Source organism: Xiphias gladius, unplaced genomic scaffold (genome assembly GCF_016859285.1).
Source record: "Xiphias gladius isolate SHS-SW01 ecotype Sanya breed wild unplaced genomic scaffold, ASM1685928v1 HiC_scaffold_1476, whole genome shotgun sequence".
NCBI classification, from domain to species: Eukaryota; Metazoa; Chordata; class Actinopteri; order Istiophoriformes; family Xiphiidae; genus Xiphias; species Xiphias gladius.
The window spans coordinates 135,867-158,139 of NW_024401806.1; the positions used below are offsets into that span (position 1 = coordinate 135,867).

General features: G+C 38.5%; 1 protein-coding gene across 1 annotated transcript in view; it reads left to right on the forward strand.

Annotated features, from left to right (window-relative positions):
- The window catches only part of prkx (protein kinase X-linked), a 46,767-nt gene extending 24,805 nt beyond the window's left edge, over positions 1–21,962 (forward strand). Inside the window, exons 4-8 of the mRNA XM_040123128.1 lie at positions 3,397–3,516; positions 7,694–7,789; positions 13,493–13,550; positions 18,740–18,817; positions 21,213–21,962. Coding sequence (XP_039979062.1) covers positions 3,397–3,516; positions 7,694–7,789; positions 13,493–13,550; positions 18,740–18,817; positions 21,213–21,338 — 478 coding nt within the window. The 3' untranslated portion in view covers positions 21,339–21,962. The remainder of the gene's footprint in view (positions 1–3,396; positions 3,517–7,693; positions 7,790–13,492; positions 13,551–18,739; positions 18,818–21,212) is intronic.
- The last annotated feature ends 311 nt before the right edge of the window (positions 21,963–22,273 follow it).

Sequence of the window (22,273 nt, forward strand, 5' to 3'; positions counted from 1 at the left end):
TTTATCATCTGTCGAAACGTGACAGGCCATCAGTTATTAGGTACATTCTCTGTCTAATAAAATTAATTCTGAAAGTGAACAGGCATAGAAAGATATAAAGTTGGTTAAAAGTTGCGCTACATACTTTTTTTGATTTTGATTTTATAGACCGAGCTGATATGACAAGAATTGTCTGACATGATTCATTGATACTGTTTAAATTTATTTAAACTGACTTCATTTCTTTGTTTTTGAGAGAATATAATTAAGTGATGCATTTATTACATGAAAGAAGAAGATGGTAGAGCAAGATGTGCATCTAATCTCCAGTATCTGTATGCATGTTAACCTTGTGCTTCTGCACCCTTTCTATTAATGTAAAAGCATTCAGTTCAGACCTGGAACAGGTTTGACTTCATTTGATTGCTGTTGTGACATTATGTCAAAGTCACTTGAGGGTTTATTCAGACATGAGACCAACATGTAAAATTACCAGCATTGTTATATACATTACTGGTCAAAACACCTCATTTTTCCAACTATTATTTAAATTTACATAATTCAATTTCTCAGTGTTTCTGAAATTAAAGCAGTCAATGAATCAATAAATAGACAGAAAAAAAATGATTTGCCATCTTGGACACTGAGAGCATGTGATTAGCATTTTTCACTATTTTCTGACATTTTATGGACTAATCAACTAATCAGTTAATCAAAAAATATAATCAACAGATTTACTGATTATGAAATGATGTTTAGTCAGAAGAATATTGGGCTGTGGGATTATAGCTGATTAGAACTGTCTAACAGACCAGGAGCCAGTCATCAACAAGGAGCTGCACAGTCAGTGCAACTGCAGACGTTTAAAAGTTAGAGCCAGACACAATTTTGTTTTTGTGGAACTAGGCAGCAACCATAGTCTCAAGGCTTCAGTAAGCTTTAAACAAAGTGCTTGTCGGATCATTTTAACAACGTCTACAACTAATTGTAGAGGCTGCCTCCAACCAAACGTATAACTTTCTCAAACAGACACAGTCATGCCCGCGTTACGCAGCGACTGTACATAGCTGTGACAGGAGGCACGGTCTGAACTTTTCTCTCAAGCTCTGACTATCCAAAAGTGTGAGCCATAATCCCATTTGTACAACTCATTGCATCAAGACTACAGAGACACCCAAAAGACACATAATTGTGGAGGAATGCAGCAGGAGGAAGATATGACAGCAGGCTTTTCACCCCATCTTCAAATTTAGACATTAAAAACAGGTAGAAGCATGTTGACTTCAGATGTATTCCGACAACACGTCTTAAGAACCACTTTGCTTTACAGTGAATGCTCAAGCTGTTTGCTGGATGGGGTAGCCACATTTTCTTTTCACTTAGTATTTATTCAATTTGTCCCATTAGCTCATGAAATAATTAATTTTTTAAATAGTTGATGTAGACATGTCACTACTATGAAACAACTACGGTGTTTGACAGTGGAAGAATGAGGAAGAGTCATCCTCCTCATGTCCTTTGTGTGGGTGGGTGGGGGGGTGGGTGGTTGGGTGTGTGTGTGTGTGTGTGTTTTCAGTGTCCTTGAAATGCTCATATTGTCCTCTGGGAATTTTAGGGAATCCTCCCAACTCCAAGAGATCCATGGCAGTGCCACTGAAGGATAATTCCCCCGACCGATGTCACTTAGTCTGAATTAGATACACGGTGAGCGAGGCCTCTCTGTGACCGCGGCAGAATTGAAAAGATGCACTGTAGAGGAAAAGACACAGCTTTCTATCTGCACTGCAGTGTTTCTCCCCAGCCCTTCACCCTGCGCTGCGTTGACCCGCGCTGACATGTAAACATAATGGAGTAAGATTACATTTTCCCCCAGACTGGAAGAGCAAAACAGATAGGGAGTAGATATCTCTCTGATGTGCAAGTGACCCACTTATATAAATGGAGGGCAGCAGAATTGCCTGGGATAGGAAGACAACTGCCTCATTGCCACCAGCTCTCTTGTACTTTCCATGTTCAGGGTGTGATGGAGTGTCATCACAGCGCAGCCCTCTCCACGCTGCCACAGTGTCCCCTGCTGGCAGACACAGTCATCAGCACATTTAAACATGAACCCCTGTATGATGACAAACATACCTTGAAGAAAAACAACACGTCTTATTTCCTCCATGGCCATGCCTCTGCCCATCTTGTACCCAGGCTTTATTCTCCGGACATCAGCAGCCTCTTCATCCTCTACCAGGACCAACATAATTTCCATACAAATTACTGTCGCCATGGCAACTAGCCAAAAGAGGTCATTACCCAGGTTATATTGGTGACTTGCGATGAAAGGCTGTCGCCAGGCCAAGTGCTCTTCATCAGAGAACAAGTGGCTTTCAGAGAGACCACTGTGCATGTTTGTTACACATTCAGAGTGTCAATCAGCTGCTTTGTCAACCAGGAGGATGGCGAGCCAGAGGCAAATAATCTGCTTTAGACTTCCTCTTATTGTTCACACTCACCAGGCATCTTTCACTTATTGTCCAATACTTGTATCTGGATTCTAGCCCTCATTACAATTTATTCCTGCAGCTGCCCAGGTAGTACTGACTGACACTTCCAGATCCATTATTGCTGTAGCCTCACAAACACACACATCTGTATCCTCATCATACTATAAAAGATGACACAGCTGGGTCAGATGGCACAAGCAGATCACTTTACCTATGAGTGTTGTCTTCCCCATGCAACTCTCTTCTTACACAGTATAGAAGATGGCGATGTATACATAGCAAGCAGAGAGTATCGCTCATCTATTCAAGCTTCAGCTGGTTCAGAACGCTGCAGCAAGACTTTTCACAAGATCCAGCAGTTGAATACATAGAGCCCAATTTTAGCACTCCTACATTGGTTGCCTGTACACTTTAGATATTAAGATTTTAATGATCACCTAAGGCACATATGTGAATGGCTCCTGGCGTTCAGAGCTGCAGACCAACCATATATGCGAAAAAAATATATAACAATAAAAAAAGGAAAAAAGACAGTAAAACCTTGAATATTTGTAAAATCTCCATAGTCAGTGTCTCAAACTGGGACTGCAACTAACAATTGTTTTGTTAGTTGAGTAATCTGTTATTGTTTAGTTTAGGAATATATTATTCTTTAATCATTTCAGTCAATAAACTGTCATAAAATAGTCAACAATGTCCATCGCTGTTTCTAAGAGCCCAAAGTGACATAATCACATTGCTTGTTTTGTCTGACCAACAGTCCAAACCTAAAAATAACCTAAAACGTGGCTTATAAATAACAGACAAAGCCTCACGGAAATAGAGCTCAAAGGATGCTCACTAAATAAATGTGATGGTAAACAAGCTTTAACCTTTGAAATATTTCAACTACACATTGCAACACTTCCTGTCTCTGTCTGATCAGGACCTGGACTCTGTGTGGCACTCCTGAGTACTTGGCCCCTGAAGTCATTCATAGCAAAGGTCACGGCCGAGCGGTGGACTGGTGGGCTCTGGGCATCCTCATCTTTGAAATGTTGGCCGGGTAAGTGCTGCTGTATAGTACAGTATACACCACACTACACCCATTTTACACACCGGGGGGCACTCTCCTCAACCAGAGAAAGTGAAGTAAAGCAGTACTGAACAAACACTCACAATCTGCTAAAGGGCATTAATGTTTTATCGTGTTTGACTGTTAAGACACAAAGAGTTTATCTAAAATGAGGTGGTTATGTGAAAAGTGACTGGTTGGAATCTGCTGTTGTGCACAATGTCTCTGAGAAGTTAGTCCTGTCCGAGGGATCAGTGAGTTGTCTGCAGCAAGAATTTCTCATGTTCTAACCACACACAGAAACACAGGTGAAAAAAAATCCCTCTTTGAAGCCGAGACAATGAAGACTTTGAGTATGTGACTGGAATAGACTTCACGATAATTTCTCAAATCAATTGGGTAGACACACAGGGGATAGACACAATATCATGAACACCTGACCTATAGTGATGCAATCCAACATAACAGCCCTGCAAGAGAAAGTGTATGAGATGGCACAGCAGTGGAGGAGTCTGTGTACATGGAACAGAGGAATTATTCTATCAATCATATTGCTGTTATATTTAATTGTGAGAAATCAATTCATTGTGTGCTTATTGGATACTGCAGAGCTGCAACAAATTAATCTGTGAATGGGAATCATTGTTGTAGATGAAGAACAATGACGTTGATCCCCTTTAGAAAGCACTCGGGTTTATTCTAATGTTCTCAGTTGTCTGCGATGAATAATAATGTCTGTGCCAGTTCAACTGCTTGTCCCTGACTGAATATCATCTGGTATACTTTTGCAATATTCACAAACTTTTATTTTTATATATGACTCTTTTCATATATAAGAAAAAAACATTCATTTTACCCTTGAAATTTTATTGTCTCTGACACAGTATTTAGGTACATAGTGGCTTTATTTATCGAGGGGCACAGATATTTGTCTCTGAAATTTCTGCGTCTAACCCAAAATAATGGGTGTGAATGGATTTTCAGTGGACCAACTTTCTACAGTAGATAGAAATACTGCTGACATGGTGATCTGTGGATAAAGAATAGTAAGATGGACAGTGTTTCTGGAAAGACATGTTATATTCTAGCTATGGTAGATCTAGGGATGGCAGTTTTTGCAGATTTGCTTACTGTATTAATGTGCCCAGAACAGAAAATTAAGCAGAGCTTCTCTGAACCATGTCATCAGTAGCAAATAGACAGTGCTATTAAAGATGCAGTGATTGTTTATAGTGTGCAAAAGCACCTGCAACATTTCAAATTTGAAGCCATGTTGGATAAACGTGATTGAGAGGTAAAGGTATGTTTGGCGGCGCAAACCAGAAGATAGATAATGATTTGTTATTCCATACTTTGTGTTTGTCACTATGAGTGTCTCTTTTCACATTACATATAAATTATTGTTAAAGCTGCATTGATCAATGGTTTTATATTAAGATTGTCAACAATTCTAACAACATCGTCATTCTGACTCAAAGTACGGTGCCTAAGTTGAGCATCAAAAACTAAATTAGTTCCACTGTATTGGGCTGGAGTCAGAAATTTCAGAAACACATACCTCCATACCTGGACATATAAAAGCAAAACTATCTGCATGGAGAGGTACCGCTAGAGGGAAGTGAGAAAATAATGCAATGCGGATTACCTAGCCCTTCACTAAAAGCATAGCTATTAATTCATGTTCCTATCTATATTAAAATGTCATATTATAATCAGTTCATGTTATGGTTTTCTTGTAGACAACCAGTGCATAATTGAGCAATTCAGCTATAAAAATGTAATCAAACAAACATCACCTATCCATCAAGTTTAAGATAGACGACACACAGCCTTTGGTCAAACTTTATTGCTTTAACTCCTGAATATGGAGCCACTTCCTCCAGTTCTGCTGAAAGGTCACTTGTGTGTGAAATGTTGCAGTCCTGGCAGAGACTGGACGTTGTGCTGCCTTCAGCACATCACCAGACATGTCCACGTAGGGGCACTATTTGTAAGTTCCTCCCTGACAAAGAGCTCTCTTCATCATGCTGTGTTGTGTAGCTGTTCGTCAAAGGTGCTCATCCAAGAATGTAGTGGCTGCTTCTGAAAAGTTAGCAGTGGTATATCATCTTCCTCTGGGCTGAAGCACAAGTTGCAATAACATTGAGTGAAGGGTCAGGGCCCCAAGAGAGAAAGCCAACAGAGAGTAGAAGAAAAAGAACGAGTCTTCTCTCTGAAATCTTGCCTTCAGGGACAGATCTCTGCTCTTAATAGAAACAAATCATCCTGTGTGTATATGGAGTTTTATATGTAGCTGTGCACATGAAGTCTGACTTTTCTCACACTGAAAATCTGCCTCCTATATTTAGCTTTACCCTGCAGATGAAGATCTGCTTCAGTTTGTAGGAAAGTCAGTGGCAGCTTATAGGGGTTCAGTTAGTTCTAGTGTCATGAGAATCACTTTCATGTTAATTATTGAAATAAATTGCATCAAAAAGTATTTTAAATCAAAGATTAATCCCACTTTGGAATTTTAATCAAAACATGTCTATTCCCGGATTGACTGCATAAAAATTAATCTGACCCCTCATCCACATTATTTCAGTGAAGTGGCAGGCTAGTGGTTAGAGATGGAGATCCTGGAGGAGAAACACTCCGTCCTATTATAGCAGCCTGTCACCCACAAAATGTCATGGAGCTGAAGTAGTTTTGATTTAGGACGCACAGTTTACTAGTAGGACTCTTTCCCCTAACAGTTGTAGAACCTTTTACCATAAATTACACTTAAGACAAAAAACAAGAATGAAAGTGTAAACCTTCTAGTGGCCCCTAGATGCTGCAGTGGTCGTTACACTCTTGATAGTGTTAATAGGAATAAACAATGCACCAATCATTTGTAATTTTTAGAATCTTACCAGAAGTGGCACTAAAAATGCATTTCTTTTCCTGAGTATGGCTCTAAAAGATAGCTCACGGGAACATCAAAATAAAATATTATACCCCATTTGGAGTATAAATATGCTATGAATGTATAATTAAAATTTGTGCATTAATCCTCTTTCAGACATACACCTCGTTACACAAATGGCAATTTTACACATTGGTATCATATGAATATACACCCAAGTCGCTTTTACATAAAAATCGGGACAGCAGTCTTACTGGGTTTGATCTGTTTTTTCTTTCAGCATGGCACATGTCTGAACTGAATGTTGTGACATTAAAACAGAGGCTGCAGAAGTACAAAGTTAAACATTCATAGAGATATGTTGGAAGTGATGTCAATGTAGGCAAAAGTGAAGGAAAGGTCAACAAAACAAGATGCATATTCTAAGCTCACCATGACACTCAACTCCATTGTTCATCAATCAGAAATAGGAGGTGTTGTCTTGTTTTTTGGACAAATTTGTACAGCTACTTTGTCAGTGGTGACATTCTTGTTATCAAACTGTTTGCTTTCACCCAAAGTCATATGCTTTCCAGTGCTCCACACTGGAAAAGGGCTTTTTGAAACATTATTCATTGTTCATTATGCACTACACTTTGGCAGAAAATGGTCATATCTTGCCCCCCCCCCTCCATTTTGCTAGAATGACCCAGACTCTACAGCTATGACAGCATCAGTTTTGGAAAAACAAAAAAACACACCTACAAGTGGAGTCTGCGGTGCACAGCCAGCTCCTAGATCCCCCCTTGCCACAGTCTCCTGACTCTGGAGCATTTCACTGGGAAGGCAAGTGGCATGTGACAAACTGGTGCGATTATGCGCCTGTCTGCTCCATGCGTAATGCATTTAGAGGCTGGTCCCATTATGTAATTTGTGGGTAATGACTTGTCCAGGCCAGAGCAGAGGGAAGAACAGGAGGGCTGGGAAAGCATTCAGTGGAGTGCAGCAGCAGAAGGCCCGTGGGTGGTAGAAACACACACACACAAATTCCTGTAAACAAATGCTGTTCTGTCCACAGCTGAAAGTTTTCATAACCCTCCATTCTAAATGTTGACCTCACCACATGTTCACTAACGATTTTGTTTAGATAGATACAGTTCAGTGTGTGTAAATTATTACCTGCTCTACCTGTTCCTTGCATCATGCTGTTTTTGCAGAGCACAAATTGAGTTTGCACACTGCAACAGTGTGTGTGCAGCTTCACTGGGACTGGCTGGAGATGACATTTATTTCTCTCCACAGGTACCCACCGTTCTTTGATGACAACCCATTTGGAATCTACCAGAAGATCCTCGCTGGAAAACTGGAGTTCCCACGCCATCTGGATTTCTATGTCAAGTAAGCTCCAGAGTCCAAGGTCAAATAACACAAGCCAATAATCTGTGTGTGTATGTATATTTGTCATACATTAATCCTTTATGTCCTTGCATGTACCAGGGTACCTATCTGGTGTTCATTTAAATGATAATTCTGGTTAATTGAAACTATGGTCTTATTTTTTTTCGTTCTAGCTATAATTTATCTCAGGTATGATAACACTGTAAACACACAAGTAAAAATCTGAGAACACAGAGACAAACTGTGGACTTCCAGAAATAACAATTCTAAGTTAGTAGAGTTGCTGTGCTTTGAAGTTAACTGTTCCTAGCAACTACTGCAGCTGCCATGTTGACTGAAAAAGATTGACAGGATAGTTACATCAAACTGTACTAACTGGTAAGGACAAAATTAATAGAAAACAATCAAGCAAACAAACAAAAAAAAACAACAGAAAACCTAACATGAACAATATGTCAGACAGGTTGTAAGCAAACCAACAGTTATCCAGATTGTTGAGGGCAAACTGAAATGTCACTAATAATCCCTCATACTACATGAAAACTGTGTTCTAACATTCATAGTAACAGAACAGTACGGTAGTATTGTTGAAGCAGGACGTGGGTCTGTAAACTACAACTCCCCATATATTTCATGTCACATGTATTTCTATGGTTGAGTGGTTGAATTTTGGTTGTGTCCTCACAACAAAGGTTGTGAGGACATTTCGGCCTGTCCTCACAACTTCAAAGGGCTGTTTGAGGATTAAGGCTTGGTTTTAGGGTTCAGGTTAGGCTAAGGGTTGGGGTTAGGCATTTAGTTGTAATGGTTAAGGTTAGGGTAAGGGACCAGGGAATGTATATTATGTCAATGAGTGTCCTCGCAATTTATGTGAGTGCGCACTCGCTAACTCAGTCAGTCCTGACACATTGGCCCCGGAGAGGTCAGACACACACTGCTTCCCCTGATAATTCACCAAACCCACAGCTCCAAACTGTTAAATCATCTATCTTGCAGCCGGCAGACGGAGGGATGTTTAATATTTCCACCAGTTATATCACTCTTGCGCAGTTCCACGTCACACACTCCCATCCATCAAGAAGTGAAAGGCCTTACAGAGGCCTGCAGGCAATGTCTCTAGCAGCAGCAGCCGCTGCCGAGCAAAGACAGTCAGACAGACTGGAGAACTGTCCCAGGGGGAACCCAGCCATAAAAGTCTTGTAAGTTATTAGTCATAAAATTAGCTGCTAGTTAAGGAGTTGTTATGGACATGTTGACACTGTTCTGACTTTACCTTAAGCACTCTGCACTACTGACACGTCTTCCTCTGCTTTCCGTATATGGTGGGAAAGCTTTGTTTGGTTCCTTAGGGACCTTAGAAGAATGTGTTAGAACAATGGCTACCAATCATGAGAAATATCAGAAATAAAATTCTGCAGAGGAATTGAAATGCTAAATTTGTATATTACAAAGTGCAAATCATGCTCTCAAAGTACTGATTTACTCTAGGGCTGACCCAAATGCCTCGAAGCTTCAACTGTGCCATGGTAATGACATCCGAATCAGTTATTTATTGTCAGGTATTCATTTTCATCAACATTAATTATTATTAGTTATTCTCAGACAAGGACATTTAAACTTAGTAAGAGTTTTGTGCGTCACAGCTCTCATCTAATGTTAACAGCACTGACAGTGGAACAATGATACATGACCACGTGAGAGGTTTACAGGTTACAACAGCGCGAGCAAGATGTAAAAAAAAAAAAAATCAAGCATCATATTTGTGAAGATGACTCCCAAAATTTTGTCCTCATTTCTCTCTGCTGCATCCAATCAAAAGCTTTGAATATTTGCCGGTAATTCTCATTGAAGCTTCAAAGCCCCAAAAATGGTATTTGGAACAGCCCTAATTTACACCCACCTGCACTTTATTAGGAACACGTGTACACCTGCTTATTCATGCAAATTATCCAATCAGCAAATCATGTGGCAGCATCACAATGCCTATAATCTTGCAGATACAGGTCAAGAGCTTCGATGTTCACATCAAATATCAGAATAGGGAAAAAATGTGATTCAATTCAATTCAATTTTATTTATATAGCGACAAATCATAACAAAGGTTATCTCAGGGCACTTATCATATAGAGCAGGTCTAGGAGGAAAGAGAACATAGCACAGTGCAGGTATAACATAAAGATGTAAATCAATAATGAGACTAATAATAAAACTAATAATTACAATAATACACTGAAAAATAATACTAATAAAACTAAATATAATAATAGTAATGATAATCATAATAATTGAAGCGGTGGTTATTGAGCAGGATCATAGGGAGAGTAGGTGGTTTGCAGTCACAGATCCAGATTCTGCAGCACCAGGAGCAGAAATACCTGCAGAAAGTGAAAGGAGGAGAGAGGAAAGAGACGAGAGAGAACAAAACTACGGGAGAGAGAAAAAGTCAAGTTAGTAACGAGCATTGAAGATCTCGGTGACTTTGACTGTAGATTGTTGTTGCCAGACAGGCTGGTTTGAGTATTCCTGAAACTAATGATATCTTGGGATTTTCACCCACAACACTCTCTAGAGTTTACTCAGAATGGTGCCAAAAACCAAAAACGTCCAGTGAGCTGCAGTTCTGCAGACAGAAACACCTTGTTGATGAGAGACAACTCAATGTCAAGTCACAGCAGCACTAGGAACTGAAGTTCGAGGTTGGTGTGTTTTATCTGGTCAGTTAGGGACGAGCCCTGAAAGTGTTGGTACTGAGGTGCCAACAAATACTGAATTTATTCCTTCATATTAGTGTAGTTAAGTCATACCATTTGTCGTACCAGTCTTTGTCGAATTTTTTTTCCTGCGTCGGACGTTGTTTCAGCAGCACTGGCCAGCTTTGGCTGCTGCTGTTAGAGTTGGTTGTAACTTCACAAAGAACGATAGGTCGATCACGGCTCACAGGTTGGTGATCAAAGTTGGTGGAGGGAATTTTATATTTTCCCTCCTTCCCTCAGCTGCAACTGTCAAAGTGCCCTCTGAGAAAGGCAACAATCTCTGGCTGTTGCAGTGGAGCTAGCATGGTGCCAACAGTTATACCTGCAGATGTGCTATGAATTTGTGTAACAGAAGGAAACGCACTGGAAAGAGGGTTTAGCTTAGCAATATTGTAATACTTTATAAAAACACAACAAATTCTATGGAAGCTAATTTCACCCAGAAGGGCATTTAATAAAAAAAACTCTATTACCAGGGATAATGAGGCCATAATTTAATATTACAGCAGATGAAAAAGGAAATTTGATATTAAAAAGACAAATGCATTCCATAAAATAATAATAATTATAAAATTAGGATGTTTACAGTAAAATTTAAAAACTTGAAATGGAAAAAGAAAAACTCAAAATAGAAATCATCTGATTGAAAAGCTTCAGTGTAAAAGCTTTATGGGAAACATAATGATAAATTTAAAAAAAAAAAGGAAAAAATCACCTGCTATACAAAGCTTTTATTTTCCTGCCTCCCTTATCCTATTTGTGTTTCCATTTTTTGTCTGGATGAATTCTCCTCCATGAAATACACGCATTGCCATAAATACAAATATTTTCCCCTAGTGCTGATTAAGACATTTCTCTGTGACATCACTCCAAAACCCTTTCTTCAAGCATAGGAAGGACTTAGACTGAATAAAAAAATAGCTGACTTGTCAACATCCAGCTGTTGTATGAGTCTGTTTGCAGCTTGTAGAATGTGAGATACGGTAATTTATCGAAAGCTCTCTGATCACATGTCATCAGAAAGCCTACACTGTGCCATGTTAAGACCTCTGTGAATCACCCTCATTTCCCACACGGGAGTCTACAGTACATAAACAAATTTATAAGTCTCAGAAAGTTCCTGTCTGCAAAAAAGTGCTCACTTTCTTCAATGAAAAGATTGTCAAAGTGACACAAATCACTTAGCCAGCCCTTGTCTCTTTTTACAAGCTTTCATGCTACCTCTGTTGAGGATGCATACAGTTAGGTCCATAAGTGTTTGTACAGTGACACAGTTTTCATAATTTTGCCTCTGTACACCACAAAAACGGATTTGAAACATAGCCATCAAGATGTAATTGAAGTGTAGACTTTCCGCTTTAAGTAAAGGGGATTAAGTGAAATATCACATTAATCATTTAGGAATTACAGCCATTTTTAAAAGTAGTCCCTCATTTTCAGAGGCTCAAAAAGGATTCGAAAAACCAATATAATTATAAATATAAGGATTAATTTTAAATCTTGGATGAAAATTTGTCGCAGTCAATGACTGCCTGAAGTCTGGAACCCATGGACATCACCAAATGCTGAGTTTCCTCCCAGGAGATGCTCTGCCAGGCCCTTACAGCAGCCGCCTTCAGTTGCTGCTTGTTTGTGGGTATTTCTGCCTTCAGTTATGTCTTCAGTAAGTGAAAAACATGCTCCGTTGGGTTGAGGTCAGGTGAATGACTGGGCCATTGAAGAGTATTCCATTTCTTGTGTTGCTTTCGCAGCATGTGTGGGTCATTATCCATCTGTACTATGAAGTACTAGCCTATCAGTTTTGTAGCATTTGGCTGAATCTGAGTAGTTAGTATAGCCCTGTACACATTAGAATTCATCCTGCTACTTCTATAAACAATTACATCATCAATAAACACCAGTGACCCAATTCCATTGGCAGCCATACATGCCCATGCCATAACACTGCCTCCACCGTGATGGACAGGTAATGTGATATGCTTTGGATCATGAGCCATTCCTCTCCTTCTCCATGCTCTTGTCTTCCCATCATTCTGGTAAAAGTTAATCTTCGTTTCATCTGTACAAAGAATGTTCCAAAACTGGACAGGCTTTTTTAGAGATATTCTGGCAAAGTCTAATCTGGTGATTCTGTTCTTGAATGTTATCAGTGGTTTGCACCTAGTGGTAAGCCCTCTGTATTTACATTCATTGAGGCGTCTGCTGATTGCAGACTTTGACAATGATACACCTACCTCCTCGAGAGTGTTCTCAACCTGGCTAGATACTGTGAACGGGTTTTTCTTCAACAAGGAAAGAATTCTGCGATCATCCACTTCAGTTTTCTTCTGTGGTCTTCCAGGCCTTTTGATGTTGCTGATCTCACCAGTGCAATCCTTCTTTTTAAGAATTTACCAAATTGTTGATTAGGCCACTCCTAAAGTTTCTGCCATTTGTCTAATGATAGCCTCTTTCATTTGCATCAACACCTCTTTGGACTCCATATTGAGAGTTTTGATAAACAACTTGGAATCAACTCCAGACCTTTTATCTGCTTAATTTGTCATGAAGTAATGATGGAAAAGGCCACACCTGGTCATGAAACTGACTGTCAGTCAAATGTCCATATGCTTATTATTGAGCATATGAAATGTAGGGACTATGCATAAAAATTGCTGTAATTTCTAAACAGTCAATGCAATGTTTTTGTTAAACCCCTTGAGTTAAGTCTGAGAGTCTACACTTAAATCACATCTTAATGGCTTCATTTCAAATCCATCGTGGTGGTGTACAGATGCAAAATTACGAAAAATTGCATCACTGTCCAAATACTTAGGAACCTAACTGTACGTCAATTTTACAGTGCTTGGATTGCCTTCTGAGAGTTTTCCTTGTGAGAGAGGGAGGGAGAACACTTTTCAGGGATGTACTGTACAGCTGTGGATTCACTGACTGTTTCTTTTTCCCCCAGAGACCTCATCAAGAAATTTCTGGTCACTGACCGAGCCAGACGGCTAGGCAACATGAAGGTGAGTTGGTTAGACTTCCTGTCTCTGTGAGCCACAATGCAGCACACCATACTGTATTTTTTCCTTCAGTAGGTAGTTCAAGATCAGTGGTCAGAGAGCAGAACAGGACAGGACAGGGCCCACAATGTGACTGAAGCTCCACATGGTTCCAGTTAGTCATAAATGAAGAGATATTATATTGTCAGACTGTGGGCGTTGATATTTATAATATGTCTGACCTTCAATCTAAATATTGTTATTCCCTGATGAAAGCAACGTCCTTATGCCTCTCACTCGACTCAACAACACAAAGTTATAGAAGGTAATTTGTGACTCAGTCTCAGAACTTCCAGCTCGGATCAGTCTGTGCAGGAGAGTTTGAGAGCACACAGATATATTTGCAGAGCAATTTTTCAGCACAAAATCTTTAATTTATGAATGAAATTCTAACTCTATCTGACTGTTAGCTAGGGTAAGGAATCATTTGAATTTGTTCAATATTAGTTCTGAACGGTGCTTTTTCAAAACATCACTTCAAGATATACACACAGTTGCCAGGACATTAGATACACCTAGCTTATACTAATGCAGTCTAATACAATAGCCCATTTTAATCAGTGTGAGTAGGCTAAATATTAGAAACATCACCAAGTATGCGCAATATAGTTCAACAAACTACATCCTCGAAAATGATCATTCAGTTGAAACATCACATCTTTAAAACAGAACAAGGACTAAACATCAGAACCTTCATGAAGGAGGATTTATTACAGGACAGTTGGATTAGACTGACTTGGATTGAGCCCTAATAAACTGACGACTGAGCGTGTAAACATGTTTTTCTAAAAACCCTTTTTTTTAGTAAAAAAAAGAGCTCAAACATTCCTTAACATTAGCTGCCATTCCAAAAACTTGAGCCTAAATAAAGCAGTCAGACTTGAGGAAGAGTACTTTGACAAAATGATCTTAACTCATCTCTATTTAACTAGTTTAGATTAAGATTAAGGATTAAGACTACATTTTTAGGAGAAGATTGACTATAAATAAAAATACAGTACATATTTTATTTTACTCAAAAAAAATCATAATTTTAACTCAAGCTTTTAGGCCGGAGTAGTACCTGCAGTCTTGTTCTCAGGCTGCATACAGCCGTAACATCCTATACTAATGAGGTAAGACAACCTGTGAGTCGCTTGAGAGGTAAACACCAAGGGTAAAAAATGTCCACACATTACTGACTGCTGCTTATTGCTGTGAACACACAGAATTAACTGAAAGACATTCAGATCTATGTATCAACATTTTTATCAACTCCTCTCTTCTCTTTTGGATTTGATGACAGTTGAACAGAAAAGGGACATGGCTAAAGGGGATTTGATAAGGAAAATAAACTGTAACTGTAAAACCTAGAGTACAAAAAAAGTATCCAGATTTCATAATCAGTCTCACTGATAGGGTCAAATATTTTTCATGTATTTGAGGTAAATGAAAAAGCAGATGTACCACACTGAGAAGGAAACCTGAAGTTACTAAAAAGGCAGGGCCCAACAGGATAATGCTGAACTTCCACAATTCAATTCCACTGTGTTACTTTGCTTGAAATTGGATTTTGCATGTGATGGATACAGACCACCCAAACCCACAGCATGCACCTGTAAAGATAGTGAGCAGAGGATGAGAAAGCTCTACTACTAGCTCTGATCCAGAGACAAATTCCCTCTTGGTTCTTATAACAGTGATTGTGACAAGATTCCGACTTTCTGTACTCTCAAACTTTTTTCCATACTCATAAATCTGACCCACCTCCTTGAATCACTCATATTAGTTTCATGCTCCATTTCAGTAGTTGAGTTGTTGGTGACCTTTTATATTTACATGAACCAGGGTTAGGAATACCTAGGCTGGGTAGTATAAATCCCACATAAATATTTTCAAACAGAGTCAAATAACCAATTTAACAACAATAATTTCTCGCCTAAGCAATTTAACCTCAAACTGACACCAATTGCTGCTTCATGTGCAGTGAGACTCCTTCAGAAAAGTGAGAAGTTGTTTTTCTGGAGTGGTTGAATATCCCTAACACACACATGTCTACTCTGTCCCATGATTATGACGGGGATTAAAAAAACACATAAATCTGCTTCATTTGGCTTCTCTTACAGCTCCCCAATGGCCCCACTACAGAACATAAACATAGAAGAAGCTCTAAATACAGAAGGAAAGCATTTTTACTAATTTCACTGTTTACAGCCTCAGGAACTTGACAGACATTTCTTCAGTGATCTCTTGGAGGAATTAAGGAATGGAAAACAGTGTGTACGTTTTACATTTTAACTGGGACCCTACCCCTTCATCATCCATCAATGGGAGTTGTGTAGATTCTCATTCAAAATGGAAGACTGCAGTGTTTCAATTAACATTAGTGAAATGAGCAGGAGACTGAGAGCTACTCTCAGTAAAACAAATACTTCTCTAAACCCAGTGATTAACTCCACATAATCCCAGACAAGATGATATTGATTTATGGCTGCCAATACTCATCTGTAGAGCAGTCCCATCGCTGATTAACACAACACTGTTGCCGTGGTGTACTCACAGGCTGTCTCTCCTATTGTACGGAGGATAGACAGTGCCATCAGAAGAATGACAGTGTTAAATTACAATCAACTGATGAACTGAAACATTCTAAAAAGCTTTTATAAATGTATTCATTTTTGAATGCTTTCATTTATAGTGGTGGAAGAAGTTAACTACATACAGTTGATTATTGATACATGATTGGTATCTCCTGATTTAATTGACTTTTGATCAAGAAAGTCCCTATTCAGTTATACCAAACTAATATATATATTGTATTAAGGGCTTCTCAGAATCTTACATTGATAATTTAAATTTATTTTTATTCTACAAATAAGCAACTCTGTTGTTTCCTTTTGAATATAAAATTGCTTAAACAATATGTTCAAGTCTGTTTGACTTGAACATATTTTCAAGTCTTTCAAGTCTGTCCATACGAACATTGTAATAAGTTTTGCTTGTTGTAATTATATAATCCTACTGACCCAAAGAAGTCCCTTCCTGATGCACTTTTAGGGGAAATGATGGTGAACATTTACATTTACATTTACATTTACATTTACATTTTCTCATTTGGCAGACACTTTTATCCAAAGTCACTTAAAAGTGAGTGACAACAATAAAGCTTCAGTACAAAACCCACAGTCCTCCTTCTGTAAACACTAAAGCTTCAGTACTAAAGATTAAATTGCATTTCCTTGTTATAAAAGTGGACAAAATTGGAATCAAAGGAAAATTAAACTGTACTTAGAGCTGGGCAATATAGCCAGAAAAAAGTAATTTTTTTTAAGCTGGGGCAAGACTCACAATTTTATAAAATATTTCCCTCTAGTGCAAATGCCAAATAATGGAACTTTCACTTTCTATAATTTTACACATGGCTCTTAATAATATTGAAAAACAAGAAAATAAGGGTCTACAGCCATGCTTAGCAGCTCTGTGAGGCTGTACTCACCATGGTGGTTTAAACAGTGACTAGCATTGTCATAAGTTTTTGCAGGTTTCTGATCATGAAACAAAGTATTGATATAATTTTACCTGATGATGGCAAAAGAGGAAAACTTAAGGGATTTCCATAGTCATTACGATGCATCCTCTGCGGACCATGAGGATGAACATGTCATGGCAGTTCATCCGAGAGTTGACCGACGTAGCCATCCCTAGAGCCACACAGCTAACATGGCCAGTAAATATACAGCTATGAACTGTCAGCATCAGATACTTCAACTAAGTGCAATATTTGCACTTTAATACTCAGTTTGAGCTTGTACAGGGAGGAAAGTGACAGTCCTCACTAATTTATCTGCTCCTGCTGTATGTGTTGACACAAGATCAGCCTCATATCTACACACAGCTGGCTGTAGCTTTAGGGTCTGGCTGAGTCTGCACAATGTATAGTCCACTCCTACACATTCATCTCTCAAGCCAGAGACAGTATCTTAGCAGTAACCGCAGAAAACTCAGACCTGTTAAGTTCAATTCAATTCAAATTGAGTCCAACCCACAGAGCAGCAGCAAGAGCTCTGATTGGACAGATGTTATGTTTTGTCAGGGGGTTTGTTTGGAGCCTGGCCAATCAGATCTCTTGCCATGGGTTGGACTTTATTACATTTTTAGTTGGTCCGTTCAAATATTCGAATTCAAATAATTCATAATTTAAAAGAAACAGAAATATTAAATGGCATGTTTTGATTTTTTTTAACTTTATAAATGCATCATTTAGTGTAGTTTAATTACTCAAATCCTACTAGCTTTTTTTTAAGTTTATAAGTTTATTGATTTATTTTAGTTAAAAATTATAAGTCTGCATTTATTTCACTGGCACACTGTAGACTCCGTACAAACAGATGTTTTCCCTTTTTTTATATTTACTTTGTACTGAACAAAACCTGAGGTGAACCACAATAATATTATGTTTGTTTAAACTTTGTTACACCTGGTAAATCTCTCCAAATAGGAGGTCCACCAATTCCAGTATTAGTTTCTCACAGCAGTGATAACAAAGTTGAATATTGGATCCATGGTTATTTTTGATGTTAAGCTGCTGGCTGCTAATATTTTCCCAGTTTCTTCCAGCTTTTGATACTTTTCCATTTTTAAAAATCTGAACCTTTTTCTTGTTTAAAATACCCAGATATTTATTGTTATAGTAAGAGAGCTCCTTAAAAAGCAATGCTAGATAATAAAAAAAAAGTGATGGTTCCCCACTGAAGGGCAGTCTGCTGACAGTCTTTGAGGTGGAATAACAGCTCCTTCAGGAAGCGTTCACTGCAGCTTTTATAGCCTGTTGAATAAAATCCCCCCAGAGCACACTGCTCATGCATCAGATATTGTATAATGATAAAAACACATTCTGTGGTCGTCAGAACTAATCTTCCCACGTGCGACAGCCCTGACAAGCTGTTACATAATTTTGCCTGTCTCAACCTGATAGATCATTACAACCCATCAGTAGTACCACTCCATTTTATAAAGCTAAATAAAAGCAACATAATCATATACAGAGGATGTCTAATCAGTCCAATATAAAGCTTTGTCATGTTCAGAAAATGTGAGCAATGTGCTCAGTTACAAGCTGCACACACGTGTGTGTTGTACAGAATATGTGTATACAGCCATTTTTTCTGTTTCAGAATGGAGCAGATGATGTGAAGAAGCACCGCTGGTTCAAGACAATTGACTGGGAGGCAGTTCCTCTGAGGAAACTGAAGGTGAGAGCTGTGTTCGTTTAACATTTCTCTGTTTCTCTTGCCAGCATATCATTTCAAGTTCTAATTCAGTAGTTGTGCTTTGAATTAGGACTATTCATGTAGTGCATATTAGTAATGCTTGCTTTCCATTCAAAAAAATCAATATCAGTAAGATGGTAAATTTAATTGCATTTTCTAAAATGCTATTTTTTTATTTGTCAGATCAGTATAACATTTTGGAATCATTTTTTCACTTTTCTACGCTTGGAATATTAAAAAAATGACCATGTGTACATCTCAAGCAATATGCTACATATGTGTCGTTCTCAGAGTTGGTACCTGGTCACAAAGTGCATTTAACACACACGAAAAAAACTGTAACTCACCAGATGTTTTTGGCTGGACTACACCAGCGGGATCAGCCGTATAAACACAAATGTCCGTGACTGTCTGACTGCACCACTGACTGACTGTGTGAGTGCGAGATAAAGTTACACCATTGGTCAACTGAATGCTGCATGACTGATTGCTGAAGTTAGACCAGTGGTCTGCCGGTCATGTGTTGGAGTTCCCCAATTGGCCATTGCTCTTTCAAAATGAATTGGTTCAAATGGTTTCTATTGCATCATCAGAGGTGTTTACAAGCAGTGTTAACAAGCTAGCACCTTCGTCACTAGATTTACCGACTATTCACACCCCTTTAGCGGCTTTTCTTCACAAAGCACCTATCGAGAAATCTAGATACGTTTTGGATGAGCCTTAGCTACTTTCTGCAGAGAGAGTCGCCAGTATTGCCCCACAAGCACGAGGCCGGGCTTTCCCTCCACAGGCACGCCTCTTTTTGCGTCTTATTCAACTGACCACACGGCAGCTGACACAGACGTGAATGAAGTACTTTCTGTCTGAGTGATCATTTGACAAGCACACAAAGCCGAAATCAAAGCAAAGCTGTTGTCTTTAATTTACATGTGTGGTGATTTTGTCAGACGACGTCATGATTATGAAATCAGGATTTTAGCAGTGCAGAGCAGCAGCTCTGAAATGGCTTGGAAGTGACTTTTGGTTAACATGTAGTCTTGATGGGTTGCATCTCATTCATTTTTTCATACTTGTTCCGTTGTCCGACAACAGTAACAGAACAACATGTAAATGAAGCGTCTTTATTGGGAATTTAGCTGTATTAAAATACTGTATATGTGAGCATAGAGAGTAAGAGAGAAGCGAACAGATAAAGGGCAGTCCAGCCATGTATTAGGTTTGACCTCGTGTTTGTTTTATATTTTTAATTTGAGTTTGTAAATCATGATTTGGTTCAGTAACTATTAGGGGAAATTCTGTACCTATTAAATAAACATGGAATAATTTGAGTGCAGCTACCCTTATTCTTCTACAAGTTAAACAATAGTTGAATTATGTAAAAACAAAAAAAGGTAGCAAAAAGCTTAAGTTATTAAATAATGTGTTATGATTTACAATACACCAAATACAAGATCCTCTCAGGTCAAAAATGTTGATGTTTTGATGTTGTTGACTTCACTGTGCAGAATCATGTTTAATCAGACTCAGATTAGGAATTTCCCTTAAATCTCAGTTTAAAACCCGGACGAACCTGCAGGATTTATGACATCTGAAAAAAATATGACACTGAGAATGGAATTTTCAGTGAAGTAGGAGATGACTTTAGAAACAACAAAGTTTTGCATACTTCCAATGAAGCAGAAGGAGTAGATGTACTTTTAAGTATTTTTGTGTCTTAAAAATGTGGGTAAGGCATGTTTGTGATTGTTACGAGCTTCACTGAGCTAATTTTTTATTTTAATTTTAATTTTCCAGCATCTTTTATATTACACTGAAGAACGGGTAGTTGCAAACTGGAAGCGTGCACTTTAGCTATGATCTTTATCATTTCTCATTACGGTATTTTTCACTCAATGCAAATATAGTATGTTCTCTAGTATGGCCACGTTAGTGCTGGAAGGGTCAGAATAGCTAATTGCAACCTAAAAACTTAATTTTTCTGCTAATTGCCAAAGTTTACACACTGCAGAAGTGTGATCATATTTTCTCTGTTTTTCTGCGGATTTTGGGGTTAATCCCCAGCTCACTCTCATTGACTATCATGCTGTTTTTGTCAAATGCAGCATCAGCAGTGCTAGTTTTAAATATGATGACTTTCAGAAGAAATAGACCTGATGACAGTTACAGGCTACATTTCAGAGAAGGAATCCCAAATAGTTCAATCAGAATAACTGAACACCGAATTATGTCTTTTTGAAATGGAATGATTTATAATCCATGCAGTGAATTGGGTACTTAACATTTATTGTGTATGAATACTCAACTGTATAACACTACAACTCACATTAGTTTCAGACCTGTACTTGAACTTGTGCTGCATGTTCCACTGTCTTCACAGCCTCCTATAGTTCCTAAAGTTTCCCATGAGGGCGACACCTCCAACTTTGATGTTTACCCAGAGGATGACTGGAAGAAAGACCCTGCTGTGCCTCAGAGGGACTTAGAGATATTCAAGAACTTCTGATCAGTCAGCCTGTTTTATTTATTGATGGAATATCCTGAGAATTGACCCAATATATTGTAAATTTACTGTTACAGGTACTACTACATACATTTATCAGTGCAGGGAGTTACATTTTATCTGTTATAATGGCCTTGCTACACACAAACTCCAAATAGTTGATGCTGTGACATTTATCATACTGCAGAGATGATTTGCTTTTTATATGTTTATTTATCTGACTAAAGTCAATTTTTTTCTGTTATAATTTTTTTATCAGTTTTTTTTTTCCTTTCTCTGAGCCTGCGCATATGCAAAAAATTTGGTTCCTTTGAAACCAAAAGACTGTTACTTTCTGGGTTTAAAAAAGAGAATAATCAGGTCTTTTTTTATATTGTCATGTTTTATATTTTTCTCTCTTTCAAATGTTCATGTAGTCATGTTTAATGTGACTCCAGTTGGTGCTGTAACTGTCAGCTGGCCAGTGGTCATTAATGTGGAGTTTTAGACTTATTATACTGTATGTAGTCAAGAGTCAGAAGGTTTATTTGAAAATGTGTGACCAGTAGCACTTGTAAAAAGGTGCCTTACATCGCAGTTTGATGGGCACGATGTCTCGCAATTACATAAAATTCACTTGAAAACCGTGCTTTTGTCAGCCATCAGCATTCCTCACAGCACTAATGGAAGTTGAATAATGGGACTGTCAGTGAGTTGGTGTAGAGAATAGGCTGCTGAATGGGCTGACTCGTCTCCTACTGTAAAGTTCTCCTCTCCCAGATATATTTATTCCAGTTGCAGCTCTACAACAGCTTTATTCGCAGCCAGGACTTTGTTATTACCATACAGTCACGGCTAGTCCACAGATGAACTACAGGCTTTCACATGACACTCTGGGCGCATTCACTTCACTTCACTCATCATCATCATCATCATCATTGTTGTCATGCTTTTAAAGC